General features: G+C 36.5%; 1 protein-coding gene across 1 annotated transcript in view; it reads right to left on the bottom strand.

Annotated features, from left to right (window-relative positions):
• Nucleotides 1-15,675, bottom strand: part of POLR1E (RNA polymerase I subunit E) — an 18,728-nt gene extending 3,053 nt beyond the window's left edge. The window contains exons 1-11 of the mRNA XM_015820231.1: nucleotides 15,607-15,675; nucleotides 14,405-14,508; nucleotides 12,913-12,989; nucleotides 11,226-11,311; nucleotides 10,337-10,392; nucleotides 8,151-8,295; nucleotides 6,844-6,951; nucleotides 5,173-5,269; nucleotides 3,531-3,664; nucleotides 1,948-2,029; nucleotides 313-444 (exon numbers count right to left, since the gene is read on the bottom strand). Of these exons, the coding sequence (XP_015675717.1) occupies nucleotides 313-444; nucleotides 1,948-2,029; nucleotides 3,531-3,664; nucleotides 5,173-5,269; nucleotides 6,844-6,951; nucleotides 8,151-8,295; nucleotides 10,337-10,392; nucleotides 11,226-11,311; nucleotides 12,913-12,989; nucleotides 14,405-14,508; nucleotides 15,607-15,670 (1,085 nt within the window). The 5' untranslated portion in view covers nucleotides 15,671-15,675. The remainder of the gene's footprint in view (nucleotides 1-312; nucleotides 445-1,947; nucleotides 2,030-3,530; nucleotides 3,665-5,172; nucleotides 5,270-6,843; nucleotides 6,952-8,150; nucleotides 8,296-10,336; nucleotides 10,393-11,225; nucleotides 11,312-12,912; nucleotides 12,990-14,404; nucleotides 14,509-15,606) is intronic.
• Nucleotides 15,676-15,962: the final 287 nt, after the last annotated feature.

Below are 15,962 nucleotides of genomic sequence, written 5' to 3'. Positions count from 1 at the left end.
CAGGACTGGCCTAGGGGTATTTTAAAGGGGTTTTAAATTAAATTTTTAGTAGAAGCGGCCAAATTTAAATAGTTATTTTTAATCTTTTTAAATTTTGTATTGTATTGTACCATTGTTTTAAACTGGCTGTAAGCCGCCCTGAGTCCTCCGGGAGAAGGGCGGGGTATAAATTTAATAAAATCAAAATCAAAATCAAAAATCAAAATCAAAATAATGGGGGAACATATGGTTTTCTAGGCACACCTCAAAAGTCAGTTCTTAGTCCATTAGTAAGGGAATAGATAAAAAATACAATTGTGCTGTTAATCATACTTGTTTTCACGTAATTTCAGATCTCGCTGCAAGACTGTCAGATCTGTTTGAAAATTGTTAATATGCAAAGCCAGGGTTATAACGTATGCTGTTATCTTAACTTTCATTGACGCTGAAATTACATTTTGTATCCTGAAATACAAAATGGGAAAAAAGGATAAGAAAACCATAATACAAAAAAACTATGCAACCTTGCTGCTATATTCTTTCTACACCCTCCTAGAAAGCAGTAAAATAAAACGGTAAGTTTCCTATATTCTGCATAGTATTTTGTGCCAGCAGAATACAAATTCAACAGTCTGTATAATTGTAAGCATCTCTGTTTTAGATGTTTCATTTTGTATTCTTCTTCTTTAATTACAACCTATGAGTGGATTGGCTATAGATGTATATGTAGATAAGTAAAATGAAATATGGGACTCATTTATACAAAATACAGCATGTTCCTTCAAGTCAGTATTGACTCTTAGAAAATGGCTGGACCAGTCCCTGAAGTTTTCTTGGCTACATCTGGGAAATGATTTGTTATTGCCTCCTTCTTAGGGCTGAAAGAGAGTGACTGGCCCAAAGTCACTCAGCTAGTTTTGTGTCCAAGGCAGGACCAGAACACATGGTCTCCTTATGCCTTGTGCCTTTAACCATTTCACTAAACAGGGTCTCAGGAAGCTCTTAAGATTTCCAATAGTTACAAAATAGAGCTTTAAAGTTTCTGCACAAAACCTTTATGCCTAACAATCATAATCTTTTGCCTAATAATCATAATTTCCATTCCACAACTTTTAACTATATACATCAAAAAGCCCAATTAAAAACAGCACAAAACTATTTTTATCAACAAAAATAAGGCAGCTTGAAATGGAATAAGACATTAATTGCTTACCATTTTATACAATCTTTTTTTCTTAAAATGGGAGAGGAAGTTACTTACCCGTTTCCCAGAAAATAAGCCCTAGCATGATTTTTCAGGATGCTCGTAATGTAAGCTCTAGCCCCAAAATAAGCTCCAGTTAAGATCATCAGCCAGACGGACGCATTTAGTACCATATTTTCCCCAAAATAAGACCTAACCGGAAAATAAGATCTAACGTGTCTTTTGGAGCAAAAATTAATATAAGACTCATCTTATTTTCCGGAAAACACAGGTAGTAAAAACAGAGATAATCTTAATCCTGAACCCTAACAGGGCACAGAGCTGGGAGATGGTACTCCTGAATAATGTTCCCTCATATAGTGCTTTAATGTTAAAAGAGGTTTCCCTTCCATGGGATTATTAAAAATACATCAGATGCAAAAAGGAAAATAACAATTATATGAATTGCCTTTTATTCTCATTGTGTTTCCTTATATTCTCTTTTTTTAAGAACAAACATCTGTACATTTCACTTAATTGCAACTACTAAGGATTTCTACTGAGCAGTTTCTTGGCATGATCCTCCTGTATATAATACATTTGAAATAAAGAAACACATCTGTTTTCTTTTGATTTCAAGCATATTTTGCATGCTATTTCTTTTTAAGCAATGATGTATGATTTTGTAAGTCTCTAAAGTATAATAAACCAATTCATTAATAAACGTATTTATAAATTTATAAATTTTACTAGACTTGAAATCAAAGGGCTGGTTTTTTTTTTACCTGCCATTGCCATAAGATAGTGCTGTGAAAGTTTTCACAAGTTTGTTGCTGATGATGTCTGGACAAGTGGGGCCCATGGCATCTAAAGTTGGAAATAAAAAAGTTAGTGTTCCAAAATCCTCCAAATCTCCAATCCAAATAAGAATCAGAATGACCAGAGGAGTCTGCATAGTACAAACTGAAGACATTGTAAACAAACAGAATACTGGACACAGAAAACATGCAGAATATAAAATCTTAAGAATTATCAATTTTCATTTTAAGAAAAACCAATTACCAAATATAGCTGAGAGTATAGCAAGTTGGTAAGACTGCAGAAGAGCAAATTGGAGTTCAGTAGGATAAAGAGGGGGTAAGAGAACAGAATCCATTGCCCTCTTCATGATTAAAGGCTGAAGTTGTAAAAAAATACCCAAACATTGCATAAAAATCATGAGGTTTGTAGAAATTCCAACCTAAAATTTTCAGAAAAATCTGTTATGTTTCATAGGATCTTACAATAAGAACTGAAAACATTTCTTGCCCCTAAGTGAGAAATAAAGCATAAAGTGTGTACTCCAATGTCTACTCATAGATGGTTCATTTTAGCTCAGGATGCTCTATAGGCCGCCACCTACACTGCAATAAAACGTTGTCATTTCAATATGCTGATTCCCTTCATAAAGGTTTACAAAATATTTTAATGTTAGTACATCCCAATCCTGAAACCTCTCAGTCCAAGTATACAATTAGCTACTTTAAGCTTGTGAAAAAAATAGCCTAACTTCAAAATAAGCCATTTTGATTTCTATTTCACAGTTAGAACAGTCAGCGCCATGCTACTAAGGAGCTGGTTTGGTGTCGCGGTTCAGGCATAAGCCAAGAAACTGGGAGACTGTGAGTTCTAGTCCTGCCTTGGGCACAAAACTATCTTTCTCAACCATGGGAGGAAGGCAATGGCAAACCACTTCTGAAAAACCTTGCCAAGAAAACTGCAGAGATTTCTCCAGGCAGTCTCCAAGCATCGGACATGACTGAACAGAAGAAAAAAAATCAAATAAATCAATCAATACAGAATTGAACTGGGCATTTTATGCCGTCTTCATGGTCCCTATACATTTTAAAGAAATCTAAAAGATGTATTAAACTGCTTGAAAATTATACAAATCAAATTACATTAGGCTTTCCCCAATTAGCGCGCATGAGGTGTTCTGGCCTCTATTTCTAGCTAACTGAAATGTCTAAGAGTCGGACTTCATTACAGATGGAAGGCAAAAATAACCACTTACCTTTTCTGGTTTAATTTCCCCCAAGAATTAGGCTCTCTTCTATAATGAGAGCTAGTGTGGTGCAATAGTGAAGGTTTTGGACTAGGATTGGGAAGCCTGGGTTCAAGTCTTCCTCATACTCATACATGGAAGTGCAGTGGCTGATTTGGGGGCAATTCCTCTCTCTCTATCCACTCTAGCTCACAAGTTTGTTGTGGAGAGAAATAGGAGGAGGAACATTATGTACAACTGAGCTCCTGGCGGCCAAGCAGGATATAAGTCAAATAAATAAACAAAAATATATTTGATATCAGAGAGGGGGAAAAAAATCCTTACGTTTCTTTTTAACGACCTTTTGTGAGTTCAGCTTGACAAGACAGTCAAGAAACCAGAGGCAACGTGCTTTGTGATCGTAACTCTTCTCGTTCAAAGGCATGGATTTAAGCTCATCCAAGACAAAGGAACAGTAGCTAAGCAAGACAGAAAAGATTTTGTTTTACGGCTCAAAAAGCAGTTAGGAAGTAGGTAGCAAGAGCTGCAATTTCAGCTGCTGTTAAGATGACAAAATTCTGTGTGGATCGAAAGCGATCAAGTTTATATCAACAGAAACTGTCTCCCTTTAAACACAGCACAATCTACTACATGTTACCTGCTGCAGTGTATATATTTTGCTCAGATTTAAACAAGTGGATCCGCAATCTGCATTTCTGGACTAGAAGTATTGTAGCAATAGATGTACGTTCTTTTCTCTTTTTCCTTTTCCTCTCTTTGCAGCTCAGCACAACTAGTGCTAATAATTCCTTCTTTTATACACTTACAAAGGAACGTCCTACCCATACATACATCCAAGTAAAGGCATGTTCTCCACCCCCAAAAAATCAAAAAGGTGGAGAGCGGTAGCTGAGAAATGGTTGATTAGTTTTATATGCAGTAGGACCCATATTCAGTCTCTGGCATGTACAGGTAGTCCTCAACCTACGACCAAAATTAAGCCCAAAATTTATGTTGCGAAGTGAGAAATTTGTTAAGTGAATTTTGCCCCATTTTATGACTTTTGTTGTCACATTTGTTGACTGAATCACTGCGGCTGTTAAATTAATAACACAGTTGTTAAGTGAACCAGGTTCCCCTGTTGACTTTGCTTGTCAGAAGGTTTCAAAGGGTGATCACGTGACCCCAGGACACCGCAACCGTCATAAAGGTGAGTCAATTGTCAAGCATCAGAATATAAATCATGTGACTGAGGGGGAAGCTGCAATAGTCCTAACTGTGAAAAATGGTCATAAGTCATTTTTTTCAATGCTGCTGTAAACTTTGAACGGTCACTAAATGAACTGTTGTAAGGACTACCGGTACAGGAAAGACTGGCTGGAAAGAGGTCCATCTGAAATTGTGGAAAATTCTTTCCATTCAGAGTAGATAATACTGAGCAACATTATACTGAGCAGACAAATGCTCTTATTTTGGATAAGGGCAACCTCTTACTTTCCTAAAAACAACCCACATACACAGGAGGATTATGCAGATATTCAATTTCAAATGATATATATGATACCACAAGAATAAAATCATGAAAACCTTAGAGAAGTGTTTTCCTGTACATTTTCTTTTAACTCGGGGCAGGCACATTGTCAAACTAGGAGGCCTTAGAAACACTGCTTCAGAATACTCTTACACTAATTCCACAAAATAATATCACGAAAGATAAATTGTACATGCCATTTGAGAGCCTTCATTAGAATGCGCAAAGCACCCTAAGGCAAAAAGCAACAGAGGATTTGTATTAGATTCTAATGGCTGTTCACACATGAGTATTTACCCACCCCTTGATCTTTCAGTCTTCAAATGACAGAAATGATGCACCGGTTCCTTCTTTACAAAATTAACCGCTAACTATATTTCTATTTTAAACCATGTAAATCATGTAAAGACTACATTAATAATACTTTGCCCCAAACTGTATTTGGAGGATCTTTACCTTTTCTCTTCAGTCATTTTGAGAATGTCAGCTGCTGTTATGTTCGTGAAAACTGCAGATGGAGCCTGAAGTGCCTCAAATTCAGCAGGTGAAATGACTGGAGACACGTTTAGGATGTTTTAGACAGGTATTTCTTACTCACCAAGGCAATCTCAATATAAAGCAGAAGCTTATACACCAGAGGATTGAGGCTGGATCCTCTTAAGGATAAAAGAACAAACAGCTTCTCATTAAAAGGGAAAAAAACCCCACTATATAAGCAGTCCTCAACTTATGACCATAACTGAGTCCAGAATTATGGTTGTTAAGTCATTGCAGTTGTTAAGGTCACACCATGACTGCACTTAATTTTATGACTTTTGTGGCAGATGTTAAGTAGACACCAGGTGCCAAGCGAATGATACAGCTGTTAGGGAAATCTATTTTATCCAATGGGCGGAAAACTGAAATTAAATGCCAGAAACCAGCAAAAAAAAAAAAAGGCAGTCATGTGACTGTGGGACAATGTAAATGGCCATAAAGGTGAGCTGGTTGCAAAATGCCCAAAATGCAATCATGTGACTGCAGGGTATATATGCTTGCAGCCATTAGAACTTTGCGATCATGTTGTATGTACTTTTTGGAGGTCCATCTTAACTTCAAAAAGCTGCTAAATGATTGATCGTAAGTTGAGGACTACCTGTATTGAGATTGCACAGGTCCCTTCATTACATTAATCTATATAAGAGAGCTTTCTGCTGGATTAATTAAAACGTATTTTCCTCAGTAGCACAGCAAAGCTTTTATCTACTTAAATCAAAAGGAAAGAAACTAAATCATGATCTGAACTGCACAAATGCTTTCCTAGCCTGTCCAGCTTGGAATCCTCCAAATTTATTGGGCATACAACTTCCAGAGTTCCCACCTAGTTGTAATAACATATCAGAGTGCCATCACTCTGCTGAACACTTAATTCACACAACACTGTCTCATTTCTCATCTTTTCTTTCCTGCTGTCTTCTCCTATTGGTTTCTTATGGTTTATCAATTGTTGTTTGTTTGTAACTTATGATTAATGATTGTAACTATGATTATGATCTATGACCTATTACTTGCTGTTTATATGTAAACTGTGAGCTTATGAACCGGAGACAAATTCCTTGTGTGTCCAATCACACTTGGCCAATAAGGAATTCTATCCTATCCTATCCTATCCTATCCCCATCCCCATTCATCAGAAGTTATAGGGTTAGGGAAGACTTTCAATGTGTATTTATTATCTCTGCAAGATTTAAAATGATAACACACATTCAGAAGAGAAGGGTTTAGAATGAATGAGTCAGTGATGCAGCAAACAAAGAATACTGCCAGGTCAGATTTTTTGAAAATGAAGAAAAACATCAGGTTTCTTGTCCAGTTCTTCTCTGTGACTAAGTACAATTCTCTTTCTTGTATAGGATAAGATTTTCCAGAAACATTTATGAGGAAGGTAACAATTCTTGGCAACTGTTTCCTTTCCCTAACTCCCTGGTCCAATGGTTTTTAGATACTCAGGTTGTATGTACAACATATTCACAATAGAACTCGTGGTCTTTCTCTGCATGTGCTCTTCAATAATAAAGGGCATACTTTTTCTTTAATATTCATGTTAAGGTCCATTCTCTCAGACTTTATTCTGCTTATAAAGGATACTATCTTCAAACTTGTAAACGTCCTCTGGATTTTCAGCATCTTCATGGCACAGAGGAAGAACCAATGAGACATCAGTTTTCTCATCTTCTGCTGCATCATGAACCAATGCTTTGAAAACAAATAAAAAAAAGAAATATTTTATTTATTTAACAGGATGTTTATTTGAAAAAAAGTTAATACCTTAATTATTAAAGAGTCTTTCTCAACTTTTTCTGTATGTGTTGGAATACAGTTCCCATCATTTTCAGACTGCCTTACTGTACTGACATTCAGAAAACAGTTTAGAACAAAGTACTGCAGTTAAAGCACTGAAACAAAGGTAAAGTAAAATAATATGAAATAACATGAATATTCAAGATACTTACCAAACAACACCTAAGAATATTGGCCACATATTAGTTGGAACAAAGGATGTTAATAAAAACAATGAATAAATAAAATCGTGCAAATGTTTTTCAGAAAGGGGAGAGGGAAAAAATTAGAGGGAGCAAAAGAGAGAATGTCAAGTATAATTTTCCTAGGATGAAAATTCTGAAATAACAGCAAGGAATACAAGATCTGTGTACTATCCATTTCTATGCTTTGTTAGTTAATCACCAACGCTGGTTGGAGCACTCTAAAATGAGAGCTGCAATCTAACACATGGAGAAACACCCCAGTTTGGAAAGGTACAGAAGAAAGTTCAATAAATAAGGATATGCAATTCAGCTACTTATAAACTTAAATCCTTATATACAAAGGATTTTATTGGAGGTATTTATATTTGAAAAGATGTGGATAGTTGCAGGGGTGTTATAGGTGTTGTAGGATACCAGAATTTGAGGCATAACGAGGGCAAATCTAATGTATACTGTAATTTTAAAAGAAACAACAATGGGAAATTGAAAGATATTGAAAATATTTTATACTTAATTACATTGGAACTTTAAAAAAAAAGTAAGCAGCAATACTGAGCCGTTTAACAAAAAATTAAAACCATAGTAGTAAATATCTGAAATGGCCAAGCAATGTAGAGAACCTTTTAAACATTTAGAAAAAAGGGTCTGGTTCAAATAATGGAAAGATGATTATTAGTGGGCTGCCTAGATGAGAATCATATGGAGGTAAATGGCAGGACAGAGGCCCTTTCAACATTTAATAATTATTTTTAGATAGATGAGACTCATTTGCATGCAAGGTTGTCACTTTATGATTACGCCCAAAATAAATTACATAACCAGCAATACGCTTCTCTATTACACTAAAAAAGAGAGATCTTAGATTGGCTCACAGCTCCAATTCTTTACTTCATGGCTTTTGATACCTACCAGCAACACCTTTTGTCTCTATGATATCTTCTGCAGCTTTAATCACTGCTTTATTTAATACCTCTTTTCTGACTTCATTCATTCTCCGAGAATTCAAAGCTTTTCTCTGTTTGTTGGTTCCAAAGGCTTCAATGCAGAGATCCACCTGTAAAATTATCAAGAGATTGCTATATAGTATAAGCTACAAAGTGCTACTTCTACTGGGCTCTCTTGTGGGGGAAATTCAGCTTAGAGGCAGCTAGCAAGAACACAAAGTACTAAAAATGTCAAGCCCTTTTCTGCCCATAACAAGACAGCCTAGAACAGGGGTCTCAAACTGCCGGCCTGCGGGCCGGATGCGTCACCAGGAAACCGCGCCCACCCCATTGCCGGCAATTGGGAAAAAGCTCTGATACGTCGCGCGACGTCACGAGTTTGACATGTCTGGCCTAGAAGAACATTACTCCAAATCCACCTCCAAACTTCATTTTGCGGGAAAGAAAACAGAATATATCAGTTGTCTTCTAAGTAATCGATTATCTTTTTAGATTCAGCTGCTTTTTAAAAAGCTCTTTTTAACAGTCATTTTTAGTGAGGCAGCTGAAATAGCAAATTCAATCAAGTTTGCTAGAAAGCTGCTCACTATAATCAACCTGGATTTTAAATGGGAGCCAACTTTATATTGTACACTTATCTGCTGTTGTAAGCAGAACCAGGACAAAGATGTGGATAAAGCGATGATAAAAACTATATTTACATTACCTTTAAATGCAATAAAAATTATGTTAACATAAAGGAAAGAAATATTAAATACTTGTGTGTCATTTACTATTACTATTAATATTTAATATTTCTTTCCTTTGTGAAGTTAATACTTTCATGTGAGGAATCACATCAACATGTCAATAAAATTCAGTGGCAGCTTTGGAAGACGCTTCACTGAAATTATAGAATGTATTACTATTTAATTACAGCCCAATATTGTAGAAAGGTTTCATTTTGTGGGAAAGATCCTATTTTTCAGTGGGATGATCTCATTTTTTTTCTTTTACCATTACATTTGCATTGTTATTATTAATGATTTGGTTACTAAAAGCAAAAAAACAACAACAAAAGGAAAGCACAGTATCTGTCAATAATTCACTCAATGCCAACATGAGAACAATATATACTGTATAGGGAGTTGCATGAATTAATTTGTATACTGCTATACTGGGGCTTTGAGGTCACATGGTTTTCAAGTAGAGACCTGAAGCTATCAAGAATCAATGAGATGAGGACCAAAGTTAATTCTGAATAAAAAGTTCCTCCGGTAGGATTCTGTCTTATCAATTGTTGACCTTGTTGCTGCAACAGACTTTTTCCAAGCCACTTTCATCAACGCTATCCAAAACACACCTAATCTGGAGAAGCTGGAAAATGACCAACTACAGCATAGGTAATTCTCGCTTAACAACGCTAATTGGAATCAGAAACACCATTGTTAAGACACAAGATTGTAAGCTGAAAAATCATGTGACCGCACTGCTTAGCTCCAGCTGTCCCAGTTGTTGTTGTTAAGTGAAGCCTTCATGTGGCCATCGCTTCTGACTTCCTGCTGGCTTCCCATTGACTTTGGTTGTGGGAATATGGCAGGAAAGGTTACAAATCCTGATCACGTGGGGATGCTGTGCCAGCTACAAGGATGATGACCAGTTGTAACTACCACTGCCGTCATAAGTTTGAATGGTCACTGAACAAGTGGCAGGTTAAAGGAGCAGCACTTGTATAGAAAGGATATGCTCCAAGATTGAGCAATGGTCTCCCATCAAACTAGATTCCTTATTTAAGGGCATGAATCATGTGGAATGACTTCAACATGGATTTAAGCATTCAAATTAGAAACGACTAATGAGAGGGGAATGAAATATCAATAGTTTAAAAACAGTGTTCTAGTTTCCATTTTTTACTTACGCTGAACTGAAACCTTTCTCACCAAAACACTGAAATTATTTAAGAATGGCAAGTGTGCTGAAATTCTAGCAAAGAGAAACCACAAGGAGAAATAGTCCAGAATAAGAACATTTTTTAAAAATATGGCTGAAAATTTACCCCAACACTATTACCATTTACATGGCAAATTTAAATAAATAAATCTAAAGTCCTTTTAATACAGCAAAGTATTAAAATAAATTTTCCAATCATAGTATCCTAATTGCTTAACATACCTTCTCTCTGTAGGATTTAGCCAAATATTCTGACAGGTCATTATCTGCTACATCATCTGTTAAGAAAAACAACAGAGGAAATAAAGTAAAATCAGAACCAACAAGACTCCTGATCCATCAATCCATCCATCGTGCCAATCAAACAGTATTAAAGCACTCTTGGAAAGAAGATATATTAGCTGTCTATTATCAACACATTCTTTTAAATTCTTCTGATCAAGGATTATTATACATGCTTGGTAAAAGGAGCCGTGTTAGTGCAGGGCAGATAAATCTGATAGCTAGTTTTCAGAGATACAAATGTTATTAAAAGCTAGATCTTTCCTCCATCAACCAATTCTCAAATCCTGACCAGGAGATGGGAACACATTCAGAAAAAAACATGCAGTACATTCTTCCAGGAATTTAATATTTCCAAATGCAGTTTCGGGATTAATGTTTTAAAATGTTAAATATTCCTTTCTACAGAAAACTAGTGCATTAGGAAAACTTGAACTGAACCTACTCTGTGGGTTGCTTTCTACAGATTGGGAGTATTTGGTACCACTTAATTTCATTGGTATTCTGAAAATCTACAGCAGAATGAGCACTGTGTCTAATGTTCTTGTTAAACATTCAGGGCAGTGAGTTCTGTATGAATCAATAAAGGAAAACATATCCCAAGTCCTGCATAGGGAAAAACCAATATGAAGCAGTAAATAACTTTTATTGATTGATTGATGGCTGTGTATAAAAAAGGACATCATCACAAAGTTCACTGGCTTCTGGGCTGTCTTAAATTATTTATACAAAAATTAAGGGGGAGAAATAAGTAAATTAAAAAAAATCATTTTCCTATTCCAGGTAACCATGCCAATAATTAAAATAAGAAAAGCCATGCTTTACCTACCTGAAAGTAATGGATGCAAGTTGAACAATTCTGCATTGTAGACTTCCATTTGCCCAGAGGGTTCATCTAACACGCCAACAAAATATCTAATGGAAGAGATGGTGTTGAGTAGTTTTCTCTTTAATTTTAAAAGAATTTAGAATGGCTAGTCTGGCTTCAGAAGTGTCAGAAGTAGCATTTTACAATAGAATGGGTTTTTTAAAAAAAAACTCCTTTACAACTCTCTTTATACCTCTTAAAAGTGTAATAGAGGATTTCCCATGTAGGTGTGGGGAATAGACGAAGAGGTAGAAGGAAAAAAGACAGAAAATTATAAATTAGACTCAGTTTCCAAAATATTGGATGTAACCAATATTGGATGTAACCAAGTGTCTTCCTTCCTTCCTTCCTTCCCTTCCATGTTACTTTTTTAAAACTGTAAAATAGTACTTTAAAACTATTATGAAATCTCTAAGGTTACTTGAATGCTGAACTAAACACCTCTTCTTTTCTTCTTTTTCCCAGATTACTATGTCAACTCCACTACTGTAGCTCCATTAGAACCAAATATTATTCAACTCTTCCTAGATTTGTCATTTGCACTACAAACTCTATGTGAATTCAGGAGGGTGGCGAGATGAGTCAGTATTGACCCTGGCAACTGCCTGGACAAGTCCATTCAATTTTCTTGGCAAGATTTTAAAAGTGAGTTTTCCATGGTCTTCTTCCTAGGGCTGAGAGAAAATGACCCAGTCTGGTCATTTGTACCCAAGGTGCGGGTTAGAGCCTCAACCAGGTCTCCCAGTTTCTAGCTTGGTGCCTTAACCACAACAGACCATCAAAGTGGCTCTTTATGTGACTTATACTTATTTTTTTTCCCTTCCTTGTACCTCCCCAACTTTCAGATTGTGTTAACTATAGTACAAACTACTACAGGCAGTCCTCGACTTATGACTGCAGTTGAGCCCAAAATGTATGTTGCTAAACGAGACATGTTGGGTGAGCTTTGCCCCATTTTACGGCCTCTCTTGCCACAGTTGTTTAATGAATCACTGCAGTTGTTCAATTAGTAACACAATTCTTAAGTGAATCTGGCTTCCCCACTGACTTTGCTTGTCAAAAGTTGATCACATGACCCCGGACCCAGCAACCGTCATGAATATGAACCAGTTGCCGAATTTTGCTCATGCGACCATGGGAATGCTGCAGCGGTCACAAGTGTGAAAAATGGTCATAAGTCACTCTTTTCAGTGCTGTTATTACTCTGAATGGTCACTATTATGAACAGTTGTAAGTGAAGGACTACCTGTATTTTAAACTGTTAATTTGACTGTATTGATTGAGACAACATATACATCTTACAAATAAAATTCCAAAACCAAAAAAATGCAATAGACAATTACCATAAAACACAAGTATTTCTTCCATTCTGAACATATAGAAGCATCACTGTAATATATTTTCAGGCATGCATTATTATTTGCTTTCAAGCCCCATCAATCCTCCAAACAGACTGTCTTATTTATCACTTTGAATCACAAATATCGTATTACGACACTGAGAGGAAATCAATATTGTTACTCTGAAGCTATTAATGCTTGGCTAATTCTGACTTGCTAAAGAAAGCAAATATATTTTATATATTCATACAATAAATGCAATAAATATTATTTAATGCATTTTAGAGATACAGACATATTCATTATACCTGCAAAGAGTATTGCATTTTAGGGCTCCTGCACCAAAGTTATTTCCTACGTAAGACAGCCGATCTGTTTCTGCATTCTGAATGGGAAAAAAGAAGAAGAAGCTATAAGCTATGGATGCTGGTTTTCTAGGTAAAGGCATTTTCCAGAAGGTTTTCCCATTTTATCCTAAGACTTCCCAGGTATGAATTAATTACAACAAAGTATAAATGAATGCCAAGTAAGCAGATCTATAGTCTCCTCTAATATATCTCAGTTAAATGTTTACTAATGTTTACTAAGCCCAGCTATGTAAGTTGGTTTTACTTATTGTACTCAATCAGAAATTGTCCATTATTTTTATTAAAAATTATATCCTGAAAGCAATGTAATATATACATAAGTTCAAGCAGATAACAAGGAAAATAGAGAACGGTGTCTATGATATTTTATTAATTGCTTTTGACCCAAGCACCTATATATCTCTAAGCTTTTTATGTTGCTGTCTTTTGGTATTGTATATTGTATACTAAAATTTTATATATCAACTGATTTTTGACTCTGTATGATTTAGGCAGACATTATTGCATTTTAATTCAGTAAATTACATTGCATATATTAATGTATTAAAGATATATCATTTTAAAACAAATGCAATTTCCACAAAAATCTACCAGAGATATTCAATTCAAAAGTGAGAATTTGATAACAGCAATTATAACTTCCTTACTGCATGATGGTAACAGGAGGCTAATGGTTAAATTGTTTCTTCTATTAACTTATTTAATATGCATGGGCATAACTAATAACAAATTTCAGATTTAATACTCACATATGCAATTAACCCTTATATGCCTAATAAATTATACCAAAACTTCTAGGCAGGGGAAATACATGCATATGAAGTTTTTATTTAATACTAGCTGTACCCAGCCACGCGTTGCTGTGGCTCAGTCTGGTAAAAGCATGTGTTGCTTTTACGTCCAACAGATGGCACTGTTTTTTTTAAAAAGCATGTTTTTACCTGTCACAGGTGTGACATCTATATAATACAGGTATATAAAAACACGGGCGTATTCGAATGCAACGTTGTGTCAAAATTTCAAAGCAATCGGTGAAGAACTTTCAGAGATTTAAGATTTTGAACAAACGAACATTTACATTTTTATTTATATAAGATAACTCAAACATGTATGCACTTTTCATGGGTCTAGTTGTGTAGTTTTTTAAAGTTATGTACTGAAGCAGCTAAAATTCTCAGACCCTAGACTTGGCGTTATACAGTAGAATGACAAGAAGCAATTTGAAAAGATCTTCCATTCCTGGAATTTATAAAAGATAAACCTTCATCTGTATGACATCAATTCTCACACAGAGCAGATACCTTAAAGGGAAATTGGTGCTATGAAATTCAATAGAGACATGAATGATTGCACTGGAACGAATGCATATCATAAATTGAATAGATCAACATATTTAAATTAACACAAAAACATGGAACAAGTTTGCAATTACCAAAATTGTATAATTCTTCTTTCTGGGATTAGTGATATTTTTGCTTCTGTACAAAGTGAAATTCATATTTTCAGGATTCTTCAGTTTCCCATTTGTAAACTGAACTGAAATTAAACAGCAAGAGAAGAGCAATTAAGAATCCTAGAAGAAATCAAGATCACTGTATTCATCATCCTCATCAAAGGTTGTCACACCTAAGCAGATCTCAAGATGCTTAAATCAATTTGGATTTTGCCCAGTACTAAAAGCTTCCCAGCACGATTTTTATCCAAAAATTTATGAATAACATCTTAAATGTCAGACTAAATATCTAATTCATTCTTTCCCAATGAGATTTTGTTTAAAGATTATGTCCAGGTGAGCAGAAGTCCACACATTTGAATGGGGCGCAATGATAAAAACTGGCACAGATATCTCTACAGTTCAGGTAGTCCTCGACTTACGATCACAACTGAGCCCAAAAGTTTGGTTACTATGACGTTTGTTGAGTTTTGCCCCATTTTATGACCTTTCTTGCCACAGGTGTTAAGTGAATCACTGGTTAAATTAGGGATATGATTGTTAAGTTAATCTAGCTTCCCCATTGATTTTGCTTGTCAGAAGGTTGCAAAAGGTGATCACATGACCCAGGACAATGGGACGGTCATAAATATGAGTCAGTTGAGAAGCATCTGCATTTTGACCACAGGACCATGGCGATCTTGCAACCGTCGTCCTAAGTGTGAAAAACGGTCATGTCTCTTTTTCCAGTGCCGTGGTAACTTTGAACAGTCACTAAATGAACTAAACGAACAATAAGTCGAGGACTACCTGTAAATTCATTTCTCTTGATCGAGAGCACCACCCGTTCCTCCTTACTGCTTCTGGCCTTGGAGGAACCACTCAGTTCGAGGACTCAAACTTTTTCCTATCGCCAGGGGTAGGCAACCTTGGCTCTTTTATGACTCGTGGACTTCAACTCCCAGAATTCCTGAGCCAGCCATGCTGGCTCAGGAATTCTGGGAGTTGAAGTCCACGAGTCATAAAAGAGCCAAGATTGCCTACCCCATCCTCTCTTACAATCCCTATATCACGCTGTCCACGCCTCCTGCAGGGCTCCCAGCGTGGAAAAACTAAAACCCGGTAAAGCTGAGTGGAACAAGAGCCTCGAAGAAAACCACGATCACAATGCGACCGATTCCACTTCCCCACGGGAGTCTCACCTAGCGGAGCGCTCTGCCCCTCCTGGGGATCCCCCCGGTAGATCCACCGAACCTCCCCCGCCATGGCAGCAACACGGCACCAACGCTGCCCCCGGATCCCCGGAAGAGGCGGGCCTCGGCTCCACGCCCTGGCCACACCTCCCTTCCTGGGCACTCGCTCCGCTCACTTAGCCTCGCTCGCCACCTACAGGCCAGGAAGAAGATCTGAGCAGCCGGGAGGCGTGTCCCAAAGCAGTTGCTCATGGAAAGGAGAAAAAAACCAAAGTTAAGGTCGAGTTCGACTGCTTGTGACATCAGCACCCCGTCCGTGGAGTTTTCCTGGCCACCACATGAGTTGTCCCATTGCCTTTTTCTGG

This window comes from Protobothrops mucrosquamatus, unplaced genomic scaffold (genome assembly GCF_001527695.2).
Source record: "Protobothrops mucrosquamatus isolate PMUCROS unplaced genomic scaffold, P.Mucros_1.0 scaffold1096, whole genome shotgun sequence".
NCBI lineage: Eukaryota > Metazoa > Chordata > Lepidosauria > Squamata > Viperidae > Protobothrops > Protobothrops mucrosquamatus.
Note: the sequence above shows the minus strand (reverse complement) of the source record. Positions and strands in the feature narration are given on the sequence as shown.